At 40.2% G+C, this 14490-nt stretch overlaps 1 protein-coding gene across 1 annotated transcript in view; it reads right to left on the bottom strand.

Annotated features, from left to right (window-relative positions):
- SNX27 (sorting nexin 27) overlaps positions 1-14490 on the bottom strand; it is a 110598-nt gene that overhangs the window by 63810 nt on the left and 32298 nt on the right. The window contains exon 2 of the mRNA XM_058309642.1: positions 12257-12488. Coding sequence (XP_058165625.1) covers positions 12257-12488 — 232 coding nt within the window. The remainder of the gene's footprint in view (positions 1-12256; positions 12489-14490) is intronic.

Below are 14490 nucleotides of genomic sequence, written 5' to 3'. Positions count from 1 at the left end.
GGAGCCCCGGGGTTCGAACCTTGGACCTCCTATATGGTAAAAGGGAGGCCAATTGCTTTAGTCATATCTGCTTCCCCCTGGTTCTTGACATTATCTTTTCCACCATTTGTGTGTACTGCAAATATCATCTCCTAATTCAATTTGTAACTTTTCACTATATTTAAAGGATCACTGGAGTTTTAAAAAGTTCTCATTTTAACAATCCAGCTTACTCATCTTTTCTTTTACAACCAATGATTTCTGTGCCTTAAGAAACTTTTCCCTACCCCCAAGATCTATAAGCTATATTCACTTATATTTTCTACTAAGAGCTTTAAATTTTTTGTTTTGTCATTTAAGTCCTTTATCTACCTGGGATTGATTTTGTTATGTGGTATGATGTGGAGTTCCATTGGTATTTCTTTTAAAGCCAAGACTATTTCAAATCAACTTTTAATTTAATTATTGCTCAATAAAAATACTCTGCATTTATAAGACAATCTGGGAACTTCTGGGTGGTCTGTGATTAACCTTTCACTGTAAATAACTAAAAATTGGACAAAATATAGGAAAAACTATTTTCAGTTACTAGACAGCAGATGGCTCAGAACTGTGATCCCTGAGTAAAGGGAAACAAACAAGATACCATAGCCTAAGCTTCTGCCTGAAGGTGACTCCTTAAGTTCAAGGAGAAGCACCCAAACTGAGTCCAATAACTTCACTGAGTTGAGGAGATAGAGACTGGAGTGCAGGGAGGCCAATGCAGCTAGAAGAGTAACCAAGAAGAGGGAATTAAAGAGAGAAAAAGCTCCAGATATCTGCATAGAATCCCCTTGGGCTTTAGCTAAATAAGAATCTGAGGAAAGAACCATTACTGGGGGGACCTATAAGATGAACAATTTCTGAGTCCACATAGAAGCGGGAATCATTTGACTTCTCTCCAGACAGAACAAAGATGTCCCTGAATATATGACTTTGGGGATCCCCAGCTAGGAGATGTGAAGCCTCCTAGGCAAAGCCTGATTCCAATATGCAGTGGGGTTTAAATACCCTATTTTTGAAAACTGAAATGTCATTCATTCTTACCATAATATCAACATCAAAAACAGGTAGTTGCTGAGGGCAGGGAGAGGGAAGAGATGTGATGTGGGGGCATTTTCGGGACTTGGAGTTGTCCTAAATGATATTGCAGGGACAGATGCTGGACATTATATATCCTGCCATAACCCACCGAATGGACTGGGGAAGGGTGTAAACTACAATGTAAACTATTATCCATGTGGTGCAGCAGTGCTGCAAAATGTATTCACCAAATGCAATGAATGTGCCACAATGATGAAAGAGGTTGTTGATGTTGGAGGAGTGGAGTGAGGGGGTGGGGGGTGTATGGGAACCTCTTACAATTTTTGAATGTAACATTAAAAAAATAAAGAGATCATAGAACCAAAAGAAGAAGAAGAAAACCGAAAAGGGCTATGCTTTGGGAGTGGTGCTAAATTATTTCTAGAGGAAAAAACTACTATAAACCCATTCTAAAAGAGCTTAAAAACAAATCTCAAAAGGATCAAAGTGATCTGTAAATAATTAACTGTGTGCTGGAAAAAGCCCAATAATCTTTAAAGGAGTATAACAAAGCCTAGCACCTGATTACAGAAAATTCACAACGTATAGTATCCAAACAAAATAACTAGACATATAAAGAAGCAAAAAAATTTGACCTGCATCCAGGAGAAAAAACAGTCAATAGAAACCTACCCAGAAATGACAGAGATCAAAGAATTAGCAGACAAGAACATTAAGAAGCTATAATAGGCTGCTTCTGCTTCTGTTTAGGATTTAGAAAGCTGCAAGAATAGCACTCCCACCCTAGAGACAAAAGGAGAATTCCCACTCACTTTCAAGTCTTTTCCATCGCCTTCACTGTACTCAGGAGAAAGACTAGGGGAAGGGCAGGAGACTAGAAATAGCTTCCCTTGGTGGTGCAGATATGCAGGAGGTGACTGGCAACTGTTAGAGGAGAGACACAATACCCCATCCACTTCCCCCAGAGCTCCTTCTTCTACTAAGCAGAAGCTTTAAGCCATTGGGGGCTGGGCAGCAAAACTTCTCATTTGTTCAGAGGGCACAGGGAAAAATCCACTGCTTCTGGGAAAGATGTAAAAGCAAAACCTCTCTCTGCTGGAAAGAGGCAAGAAACCATCTTGGCCCTAAATTCCTATACTGACACCAAGAAGAGGTCTGCTACAACTGGGGACAGGACAGGAAATTCCTTCTCAAGATCAACCATAGATATGTTAAGAGTTTGGCTGCAATCAGGGGGAGGGGTAGAGAAACTAAGAAACCCTTACCCTCAAGACCAGGCATACAGATTCTGAAATGACACTGGACCAGATAACATTGAATCCATCTATCTCACCCACCAAGTAAAAAGCAAGAGCCATATACTACTGGGTGAAAAGAAAGAGTGTGGAGAGAGAACCTATCTTTGGTACAGGTATGCAGGGTGGCTGAATACTGAGGCAAAGGCAGAAACACTGAGAAAAACTCTCCAGAAACCCAACACCCACTCTAAGCACAAGGTAATAGTAGCTGACTGCCAGAGGAATTTGAGGTCTATGGCACAATAAAGGTAATGATAACCACAACAAAACCCAATTCACCTTATCTCCTGACTTGACTGACTCAATATCCCAACAAGAGAAAGGACTTTTCTATTTCCAAGTACACATACTATTTACCTCATTATCCTGTCCTTCTACATATGATGCCTGGCATTCAATCAAATATTACAAGACAAAAAAGCAAGGGGAAAAAAAATCCACTGTCAAGAGATAAAGCATAAATTAATGTGAAATCACATATTATAAAAATGTATGGGGTAATATTTTATAAAATTTTTTTTCCAAAAAAAAAAAAAGAGATAAAGCAGTCTCAGAAATGACCCAGATGTTGAAACTATCAGACAGGGTCTCTAAAATAACCATCATTAATATGTTAAAAAAAAAAAAAAATGGAGTACATCAATTGTAACAAATGCACCATCCATATGTAAAATGTTATTAATAAGGGAAGGGGAAAAGGGGGAGAATGTTGGATATATGGGAATCCCCTATATTCCACACGTCACTTTTCTGTAACCTGAAGTTTCTCTAAAGACAAAACGAGGTGGCAGACTTAGCCCAGTGGTTAGGGCGTCCGTCTACTACCTGGGAGGTCCATGGTTCAAACCCCGGGCCTCCTTGACCCATGTGGAGCTGGTCCATGAGCAGTGCTGATGCGCGCAAAGAGTGCCCTGCCACGCCAGGGGTGTCCCCTGTGTAGAGGAGCCCCACACGCAAGAAGTACACCCCGTAAGGAGAGCCGCCCAGCGTGAAAGAAAGTGCAGCCTGCCCAGGAATGGTGCCGCACACACAGAGAACTGATACAAGATGACGCAACAAAAAGAAACACAGGTTCCCGTGCCGCTGACAACAGAATCGGACAAAGAAGACACAGCAAATAGACACAGAGAACAGACAACTGGGGTGGGGGGGAGGGGAGAGAAAAATAAACAAATAAATAAATCTTAAAAAAAAATAAAAGACAAAATGAAAAATAAAAGACACTGGGGGTATAAATGGAAGAAAATATCGCTGTACACACAAGACAAAAGATCTTACAGTGATGAAAGACAATGTCAAAAATTTTTTTAATTTGTTTTACATTTTTTTATTATTCCAAAATTTAAATTTTTTTTTAATTTTTAAAATTATCATTATAATTTCATTTTCTTATTTATTGTATTTGGTTATTTAGTTGCCTTCATTTTTTTTAAGAAGTTTTGGCTCACAGAAGGGTAACAGTTACAACTGTGGCAGGGAAGGATCATTGGTGTAGAGTGTCAGTGATGGGGGATATATGGGAGGAAGTTCACCTGTGACATACTATAAGGCATATAAATATGTTCAAGCATTCATGGGGTATTGGGTGTATGGAGACTCACACAATAACCAAAAGAATATCAAATTTCCATCCTGAAGAACCCTGCCACATTCTCTAATGGGACAGCAAGAATCCTCTGAGTACAGGGGCAGTGACTAGTGAAGGAGAATGGACCATTGATGAGGCCTTGATATTGATAACTGTACTTATGAACCTTTACTTTTGAAATGGAAACTTAGCCTAGTATTATAGGGTACTTAAAAGTTACCTCCTGAGAGCCTCCTTGGTGCTTAAATGTGGCCTCTCTCTAAGCCAAACTCAGCATATAAATGCATAAATTCCCTCCAGTGTGGGACATGACTCCCAGGGATGAGCCTCCCTGGCACCAAGGGATTACTATCAAGCACCAACTAGTAATGCAACTGGAAAAAGATATTGACCAAAAGGGGGAAAGGGTAAAGACAAATGAGTTTATATGGCAAAGAAACTTCAAACTGAATGGGGAGGTCATTCCAGAGGTTACACTTATGCATGTCTCAGCAGGATCTCATTGACTGCCAAAGTAAATATTGCCTCAAATAGTAGGGCTCCTGAAGGCTGTGGAGACATCCAGACACTACAGGCAGGGCAGACAAATGAGGAGTTTGCACCTTGTGAGTGGGCCCTACTTTGGAATTCATCCTCCCCAGTGTGACAGAGTTGGACTCAGTTGTGGTTTCCCAATACATGGCTCCTCTGCCCCTTCTATCTGAACCTACAATTAGTATTAGAGTTGATAGGTGTGTGTCCAAGAGACTTAAGTCTTTTGGGCTATCCATATGCCAGTTGGGCCCTGAATATCAACAGAGCTGCAACACCTACTCTCCAATTCAGTGGACTCACCCAAAACAACAAACAAGGAGATGATGATGGTCAACAATCGTCTGAAAGAACAAAGAGAGTCTGTAACTGCAAGCAAGATAGTTCCATCCATCTGCCCCATGGGATCTAAGTCCCTTTTCAATTAAAGGTGGAGTGGGCATCACCATTCCAGAATCCTCAGGACTGGGGAATGAATGATGGACCAGAGTAGACTTACAGTTATTCTACTATAGACTTATTGTGAGTCTAGCGAGTCTAGCAATGGAAGAACTTTTATCATTGGTGTGAAGGCAGTGGCCACCGTAGTTTCTGAGGGGAGGAGGAGGGAAAAACAGGTGCATTTGGGGGCATTTTCGGGACTTGGGAATTGTCCTGAATGACAATGTAATGACAGATACACATAATTATATATCTTGTCATAACTAACAAAATTGTGTGGGAGAGAGTGTAAACTACAATGTAAACTATAATCCATGCTTAGTGGCAATGCTCCAAAATGTGTTCATCAATTTTAACAAATGTACTACACTAATGAAGGATGTTATTAATGTAAGTAAATATGGGAGGGGTAGGGAGTGAGGCATATGGGAATCCCCTATATTTTTTATGTAACATTTATGTAATCTAAGTATCTTTAAAAAAATTAAAAAGTATGTATACATACACAACTATCTTTAAAACAATTAAAAAGTATATATATATTTTAAAAAAGAACTATGGAAAAGGTGGGCAACATGTATGAACAGATGGGAAATTTCTCATATTTGAAAACTAAGAAAATGTAAAATGGAAATGATAGAAATAAAAGCTTAACAGGCTTGTAGCAGTTTGATATGATTATGAATTTCAAAAACAGACACTGGATTATGTTTGTAATCTGGTCTGTACCTGGGTGTGATTGTTATGATTAGGGCTTTGATTGGGCCACATCATTTGGGTGTTGAATCCCCACCCCTTGGTGGGTGGGGACTCACAGATAAAAGGCATGGCAAAGGGCAGAGTTGGAGGTTTTTGATGTTGGAGTTTGATGCCGAAGCCTTAAGCTGGAGCCCCAGAAAGTAAGCTCACAGAGGAAAGAGAAGCAAGCCCCAGGAAGAGAGGAACCCTGAGCCCAGGAAGAAGTAAGCCCCGGGAAGAGAGGAACCCAGGAAGCCTGAAACCTCACAGATATCAGCAGCCATTTGCTCCAACATGTGAAGTAAATGATGAAACTATTATTGGAAACTGGAGGAAATGCAATCTGTGTTTTAAAGTTGCAGAGAACTTAGCAAGATTAACTCCTGGTGTTTCATGGAAGGCAGAATTTGAAAATGGCAAGCCTGGGCATTTAGCTGAAGAAATTTCCAAAGTAAACCTGGAGAATGCAGCTTGACTTCTGCTTGCAGTTTATAGCAAAATGCTAGACAAGAGAGATATACTGAGGACTGAATTGTTGGGCACAAAGAAAACAGAAACTGTTTCTGGAAATTCCAAGCCTCTGGAAGTCAAGCTCCCAGATGAAAGTGCCCCACTGGAGGACTTAACTAAACCTGGAACTTGTAAATCAGGATTTTAAAAAAATATTTATTATCCACTCCCCCACCGGAGTCTGCTCTCTGTGTCCATTCACTGTGTGTTCTCCTGTACCAGCTTGTATTCTTGTCAGTGGCACCCGGAATCTGTGTCTCATTTTGTTGTGTCATCTTGCTGGTCAGCTCTCTGTGTGTGCGGTGCCATTCCTGGGCAGGCTGCACTTTTTTCGTGCTGGGCGGCTCTCCTTATGGGGCTCACACCCTGTGCATTGGGCTCCTCTACACGGGGGACACCCCTGCATGGAACAGCACTCCTTGCGTGCATCAGGACTGTGCTTGGGCCAGCTCACCACATGGGTCAGGAGGCCCTGGGTTTGAACCCTGGACCTCCCATATGGTAGGCGGACGCTCTGTTAGTTGAGCCAAATCTGCTTTCTTGTAAATCAGGATTGAAGATGCAGTCATCTCAAAAAGACTTGTAGAAAGTCTTACTGTCTGACGGCTTGAACCCCTGCTTCTTTCATGCTAAACCAACAAGGTTTTTGAGAGACCTATATGAACAAAACCACTGTCAGCTTGGACTAAAAGGGACATGGAAAGGAGAGACTGAAGGAGAAACAGCTTTAAGAGGAAAACCATGGAAGCTGAGATCCGGAATTAAGACATTACCTTGGGCCAAGAGAGGAACCCCACTTATGTGTACAGAGAGGGTGAGTTTGCACCAGCAGTTGAAGAGAGTGGATATTCCCACCCGATGTTCTGAGAGAGTTTTGCCACCCCAGGGCACAGAGAGGATGGAGCACATTCCCCAAGGATTATGGCATTTAAGGTCAGCACCCCACAGGTCTGAGAGGGGTGGACCTGTCCCTGTCCCCCATGGATTAGGGAAGGCCAGGTGTCAACTCATTGCTCTGAGAGGGTTGAGCCTGTATGCCAAAGGTTAGGGAAGTCCAGGTAGCCAACTCGTTGCTCTGAGTGGGTTGAACCTTTTGCCAAAGGTTAGGGGGAATGTTGTCTTCACATTACTGTACCAGGGGGCTTAAGACTCTAACCCAAAGATTGGGTAAGGTGTGGCAATCACCCCAACACTCTTGGAGGGTGAGGTCTGGAGCTTGGTCGATACGCAGGTGCTTGATGAGGGTGGAACCAAGAAAATGGCCATTGGGCAAGCATGTGGAAAGGCTGGGTTCCCATAAGGCACCAAGGGGAAGAAACATCATCTTAAGAATGACTCTCAGACTGAAATCGAATGGAGTATGCCTTGCAGGTTTACTGAACTGTAGAGGACTCGTGCCTCATGTTTCCCTCCCAATTTCTCCTTACTGTAAAGAAAATGTTTATCCTATGTCTGTCCATTTGTGTATTGGAAATAGATAAGTTGTTTTGTAAGTTTCAGAGGTCTATAGCAGATGGAACTTTGCCCCAAGACAAACCATATTTCTTTAAATTGATTGTGATATGATTTAGTACTTGCATTGTTACTGATTTAAGGTTTTTTTGAATATTGTAATATGTTTTTGGAATTCAGAGGGTGGAATGTAGCAGTTTGATATGGTTATGAATTCCAAAAATAGATATTGGATTATGTTTGTAATCTGGTCTGTACCTGGCTGTGATTAAGTTATGATGAGGACTTTGATTGGGCGATGTCATTAGGGCATGGCAAAGGACAGAGCTGAGGGTTTTTGATGTTGGAGTTTTGATGTTGGAGTTTGATGCTGAAGTCTTAAACTGGAGCCCCAGGAAGTAAGCTCACAGAGGAAAGAGAAGCAAGCCCCAGGAAGAGAGGACCTGAGCCAGGAGAAGAACACAGAGGAAGAGAGATAGCTCCTTAGACATGGCAGAAACCCCAGGTAGAGAGAGAGAGAGCCATTCACCTGAGAGTCTACAGCTGACCTTGTGGACAGAGGCAAAGTCTAAAAGGACTCATAGTCTACAGCTGACCATATGGAGAAAACAGAGGAGCTGAGCTCAGAGGCATCCAGGAAGCCTGAACCCTCTCAGACGTCGGCAGCCATCTTGTTCCAACATGTGGAAATAGACTCTGATGAGGGAAGTAATTTATGCTTTATGGTCTGGTAACTGTAAGTTCCTATCCCAAATAAATACCCTTTATAAAAACCAACCAATTTCTGGTATTTTGCATCAGCACCCCTTTGGCTGACTAATACACATATGGTCAACTGATTTTTAACAATGGTGCCAAGGAACTCAATAGGTAAAGGACATTCTTTTCAACATATGTTGGTGGCACAATGGATATACATATGGAAAAAAAAAAAAGAATCATGACCCTTATATGATACAATACATAAAAATTATTAAATTATATCAAAATGGATCATATGCCTAAACATAAGAACTAAAACTATGGTGCAGACATTTTGGAATACCTTAAAGATTAAATATAGCTACCATATAACCCAGCAATCCCACTCCCAAGTATATATCTAAGAGAAATAAAAGTGTATGTCCACATAAGAACTTAGCACACTGTTCACAGCAGCACTATTCATAACAGCCCAAAAGTAGAAGCAACCTGAATGCCCATCAACTGCTGAATGGATAAATAAAATGCAGTATATCCATACAATGCAATATTATTCAGCAATGAAAAGGAAAGAAGTGACTGATGTATATTTCAATATGGATATAAACTTTGAAAATATTATGCTAAGTGAAAGAAGTCAATCACAAAAGACAATACATGATTCCATTTATATGAAATGTCAAAACAGTCTATAGAGACAGAAAGCAGAGAGGGGTTGCCTAGAGTTGGAGGCAATGAGACTTTTGGGGGATGACAGCTAAAGGGCATGCGATTTCTTTATAAGGTGATGAAAATGTTCTGTAATTGATTGTGGTGATTGTTCCCAATTCTGTGAACATACTAAAGATCACATATATTTAAAATGAGTGAGTTTTAAGGTATGTGACTCATGCCTCAATAAAGTTCTTACAATAAAAAGAACTAAAACTGGGGAGCAGAAGTAGCTCAAGTGGTTGAGCACCTGCTACCCATGTACGAGGTCCTGGGTTCGATCCCCAATACCTCCTAAAAACAAACATATGAAAAAATCTACTCTCATTGGGGAGTAGATGTAGCTTAGTGGTTGAGCGCCAGTTTACCATATATAAAGCCCTGGGTTCAATCCCTAGTACCTCCTTAAAAAAAAAAAAATAACAACAAAAAAAAAACCAAACAGAGCTAAAACTATAAATCTATAAGAAAACATCAAAAATGTTATCCATAAATGAAAACACTGATAACCTTGATTTCACAAAAAAAAAAAAAAAAAGGAAAAACAAGCCATAGGCTGGGAGAAAATAAATGCAAAAAAATCTATCTGATAAAGGACATATTTAGAATATATAAGGAGTCCTTATAACAAAATAATAAAACCCAGTTTTTAAAATGGCAAAAGAGTTGTGCAGACACTTTGCCAAAGAAGATAAATGAATTGTCATCAAGCACATGAAATAAGCTCATCACACCCACTAGAAAGCCTAGAATTAAAATACTGGAAATACCAAGTGTTGAAGAGGTTGTGGAGCAAAGAGAATTCTCCACTGCTGTTAAGAATACAAAAAATAGCTCAGCTATTTTGGAAAACACTTTGGCAATTTCACATAAGGTTAAACTTACACTTGCTATATGACCCTGCAATTCCACATCTAGGTTTGTACTCAAGAGAAATGAAAACATACATCCACATAAAGACCTGTACATTAATGCTATTTCATAGCAGCTTTAGCCATAAACTGCCCAAAATGGGAAGCAACTCAAATGTATATCAACAGAGAAACGGATGTGGCTCAACCAACTGGGCTCCTGTCTATCATATAGGGGGTCCAGGGTTCGATCCCCAGGGCCTCCTGGTGAGGGCAAGCTGGCCCACACGAAGTACTGGCCCACGCAGGAATGCAGCCCCACATAAGAGTGTCACCCTGTGTGGGAATGTCACCCCATGCAGAAAGCCGCCATGCACAGGAGTGCCAGCTGACGCTGAGAGCTGGCGCAGCAAGATATACAGAGGAGAAAAAATAAGACATAGCAGAAGAGGGGAGCTGAGGTGGCGCAAGAGAGTAATTGCCTCTCTCCCACTCCAGAAGATCCAGGAATTGGTTCCTGGGGCCGCCTAATGAGAATACAAGCAGACACAGACAAACACAGAGAATAGACACAGAGAGCAGACAATGGGGGTGGGGTGGGGATGGGGGTGGGGGGGGATGGGGAATGGGGACACAGTGCAGGGAGGTGGGAGGGGAATAAATAAAAACTAAAATTTAAAAAATAGAAGGAGTTTTTTAAAAAAAGGACATCAACAGGTGAATGGATAACATTCATACGACGGACAAATCCATACAATGGAATACTACTAGCAATTAAAAAGGAACAAACTATTGATATATGCAACAATGTGAATCAGTCATAAAGGATTATACTAAGTGAAAGAAGTCAGGGCCAAAGACTACATACTGCATGAGTCCATTTATTTGACATTCTTGAAAAGGCAAAATATAGTGACAGAAAGCTGATCAGGGGTTGCCAGGGGAGGTGGCAGGGAGAAGAGACGCACTGCAAAGCAGCATAAGGAACTTTTAGGAGTGGTGGAAATGTTCTACATCTTGATTGTGGTGTTGGTGGTTATAAGACTATACACTTCTGTTAAAACTCATAAAATTGGACATTTAAAATAGATGAAAGTTAACGTAGGTAAATTATGCTCAATAAAGTTGATTTTTTTCAAAAAAGATAATTAAGACTTTCCTCAAGCCTAGTCAGTTTCCTAAGGACTTAGGTAATTCCCAAAAAAACCTCATCATTCAACCTGTTCTTTTAGAACACAACTCTGATTTCAACTTCTTAAATGCCCTATGATTCAAAGTACAGATCTTTTGAAGTAGAAAACTCTGTGTTGTATATATGGTTCTGAAAATACAAAGACCATACTGATATAAAATCTATGTGCTATATCTCCAGCTAAATTACAGATGTAAACATTATTTGATCCTTCTGCAACTTTTGCTTTTCTCATCTTCCCCCTTAAAAAGAATTTGCCATAAATGTCTAGTGGCTATTCCTTTACAGAGGACAAATCCCAGTTTCAGAAACTGCAGTCAGCAGATTATCTTTAAACATATGTAGTTTATTTGCCAACATCTAACAGAAACCACTGCATTTTCTACAAAGAAAAATAAACATTTCTCATTAAATCAATGCTCTTAAAATAATCAAAGGCAAATAAAGCATATTGCAACCAAAAGAAAAATTAAATAGATTGGTTTCCCTGTGGCAATAACATTTTTTAAAAAACATAGGTATTCAGTAAAGAGGCTGGCAGAACTCAAGATGGGCTTTCCTGCATATCTACAATAGTAACAGATTGGGAATGTGTAAAATAGCTCATGTAAATTGCATTCAGAGTAGAATTAGCACCTTGGGAAAGACCATAGTTAATTTAATCATTCACAGACATAGCTCCAAACAAAAAGAAAAAGAACATGATGTAGAGAGGAATGCAGGTGATGTGCAGTTTCTGAAATGGATGGAGCTCAGCATTACCAGAATGTTTTGAAAGACCCCACCTCCTTTAATTAATCTAATTCTAGAGCTCTATAACATAATCAGTGAGAGATTACTGTTAGCAGAGATAGGTCAATCCCTCACCCCTCCCAAAAAAACTAAACTAACAAAATTCACATGTTTACAACATACCAGAGTACAAACTTATAACTGTTCTAGAAATAAAATGGAATTATGCTTAAGCAGAAATAGGACTCTTTATTACTGTAGTTCACTCTCCACCCCGCCCAATAAATTAGGTCAGGGTCTTTTTATTTATGAATGAACCCATCTTCCTGGTAGACAAACTGACCTAAGTTGCAGTCTCTTATACTATTGCTCTAATATATATTGTATATGATAAAATTAGGGTAAACAAAAGCTAGGTGTTTGAGGATTGAGTTGGGCTGACACTCACCACAAACTTCTCACCATTCTGTTCCACATGTTTGTATGTGGGGACCGATATGGGCACTGCTTGCTTTTCTGTGTAATCATAAAATGATTGTCCCAACGAGTCGTCACTGGGATCTAGGTTATCCACCTCATGAGGAGGTACGGATAAGACTGTCAAGATCAATTCCTTCTCGCCTGCTCGGATCAGGTCCACCACCTGCTTGTGTGTCGCCCCCTCAACATTCACGCCGTTCCTAAGGGGAAAAAGGGAAAAAAACAATCCCATAAACCAGAAGGGTCTAAATACCTTATGTCTCCACCCTCCTGCCCCCATTCCAGTGTCAACCACATGAACCATAAAATCAAAAGATAAATTTGGTTCCAGAAAAATTGTGTTTTAATGTGAAAAAGTGTTTGTGAACTTATGGGAGAAGAGGGGGAAGGGATGGAAGCAAGTGAAAGGACCTACCCTTCCTCAGTACTAGAATCCCACACACAGCTTCACGAAAGCACTTGGGAAAGAGAGGGTAAAGCTGAGGAGGAAACAAAGTTTTTTTTAAGCTAAACAGCCTAATTTCCTCATCCTAAGTATGTATACAATACAAAGTGGTTTTTGACAGTTCTGCCATTTGAACTGTACTATCCTTTTTTAAACTTCACAGGAATTCTGTTAAAAGAAACTTTTCATAAAATGAATTCCCTTAATTTGTAAATAAAGACTCAAAAAGTATGACTCAAGATAATTTCTTTATGTTTATACCCAATTTCCTCCCCCAATTCCCAAATTAGTTAACTTTAATTTTCCTTTATACCAAGTTTAATTGCCTTGGGAACTAAAAATCAAGATTACCTTTCTAAAATATTATCTGATTCAACTTCCTTTGTACTCTCAATCACTTCAAGTCATCTCTCTCAGGATTTTATCTATTTTTTTCTGCTTTGTGCTATCTCACTTACAGCACTATATAACCAATTCAGACTAGAAAATACAGATCTCTGGTTATACAGTGTTGGAGAAAAACAGTGTTCACTGGGACATGGAGACTGACTGACCACAGGCAGAAAAAGAATTTATTGAGAAGCTCTCCCAATGGAGAGGGTCTGAAGAACAGACTTCAGTCCCCCTACCACCATGGTGGGGGTCTGAAGAGAGATTTCAGCCCACCCCTGGAAGAAGGGGTATTAGAATTATATAGAACTTTCCTAGGCGGGAAAATGATAGTGGGAGGGGGATTGAGGGTCCAGGTGAAGTGCAGGGGCCAAGAGGAAGCCCTAGAGGTGAAAATTTTCCTCGATAATGGGTTAGGGAGTTTTTGGTTTCTTGGAATGCCAGCAGGAGCAGATGTTTCTTCTCATCAGTAGGGATTTAAAGGGTTTCTTTTATTTCCTTCTGATATGTAAATAGTGAAGGTTTCTGTCTGCCTCGGATATGCAGGTAGAGGTAGTGAAGATCTCCATCTCCCTCTGATATGCGAAGATCTCTATCTCCCTTTATTCCTGTCTCTGTGTGGTTTCTTTGTTTAACCTGTGGGAAAGTGCCATGCCCTCAGACACTGGGGAAGGGGTTTGCCTTATCCCAGTGCCTATCAGGGGAAAATGAGCTACAGCTTGTTAATTATTGCAAACCTCTAACATACAGTAAATCAATGTACTCATTTTCCTTCCTGTTTCACTGTGTATAAAAAAGGCTGAAACTAGGAAAAGCACAAGGTTTGTATGAACAATAATTTTGTCAAGAAATATGCTGAGTCTCACAAAACTCAGCAAACCCAACTACTTTCCCAGAATGTTAACCCAGCCTGCTGTCTCAGCCAAAAGCCACTGGGCAGCTGGTCTAGAGGTTCCCTCCCATTGCTATTCCAAGAGAGTTAGAAAATACACACCTGGCCTCTAATGAATTTGATAGTTAAAGCTGATATATCCTTTAAAGTTAAAACTCTTCTTCAGTCCTATTCTAAACCATTAGAGTTTTCCTTCCTGAAAATGATGCTAAGTTTAGTAACAAGCCTTCCATAAACTTTTCAGGCACTGGAATTGTGTCTGTTAGAGACTGGTATCTGAAACATCCATTCATATAAACAAAGAGGCATGATATCACCCAGTTAGTTTCTTTCCTTATTTTGGGTTTAACAATCTCCCAGTAAATTTAGCTCTACTGACATTTCACACCCTGTAGTCTAACTTACACAAAAAATATTCAGTAATTGCAATAGGCTAACTGTAGAAGAAAACAAAGAGCCCCTTCTACTAATGGAA

This window comes from Dasypus novemcinctus, chromosome 13, assembly GCF_030445035.2.
Source record: "Dasypus novemcinctus isolate mDasNov1 chromosome 13, mDasNov1.1.hap2, whole genome shotgun sequence".
Classification (NCBI taxonomy): domain Eukaryota; kingdom Metazoa; phylum Chordata; class Mammalia; order Cingulata; family Dasypodidae; genus Dasypus; species Dasypus novemcinctus.
The sequence above is the reverse complement of the archived record's forward strand: the minus strand, read 5'-3'. Positions and strand labels throughout refer to the sequence as shown.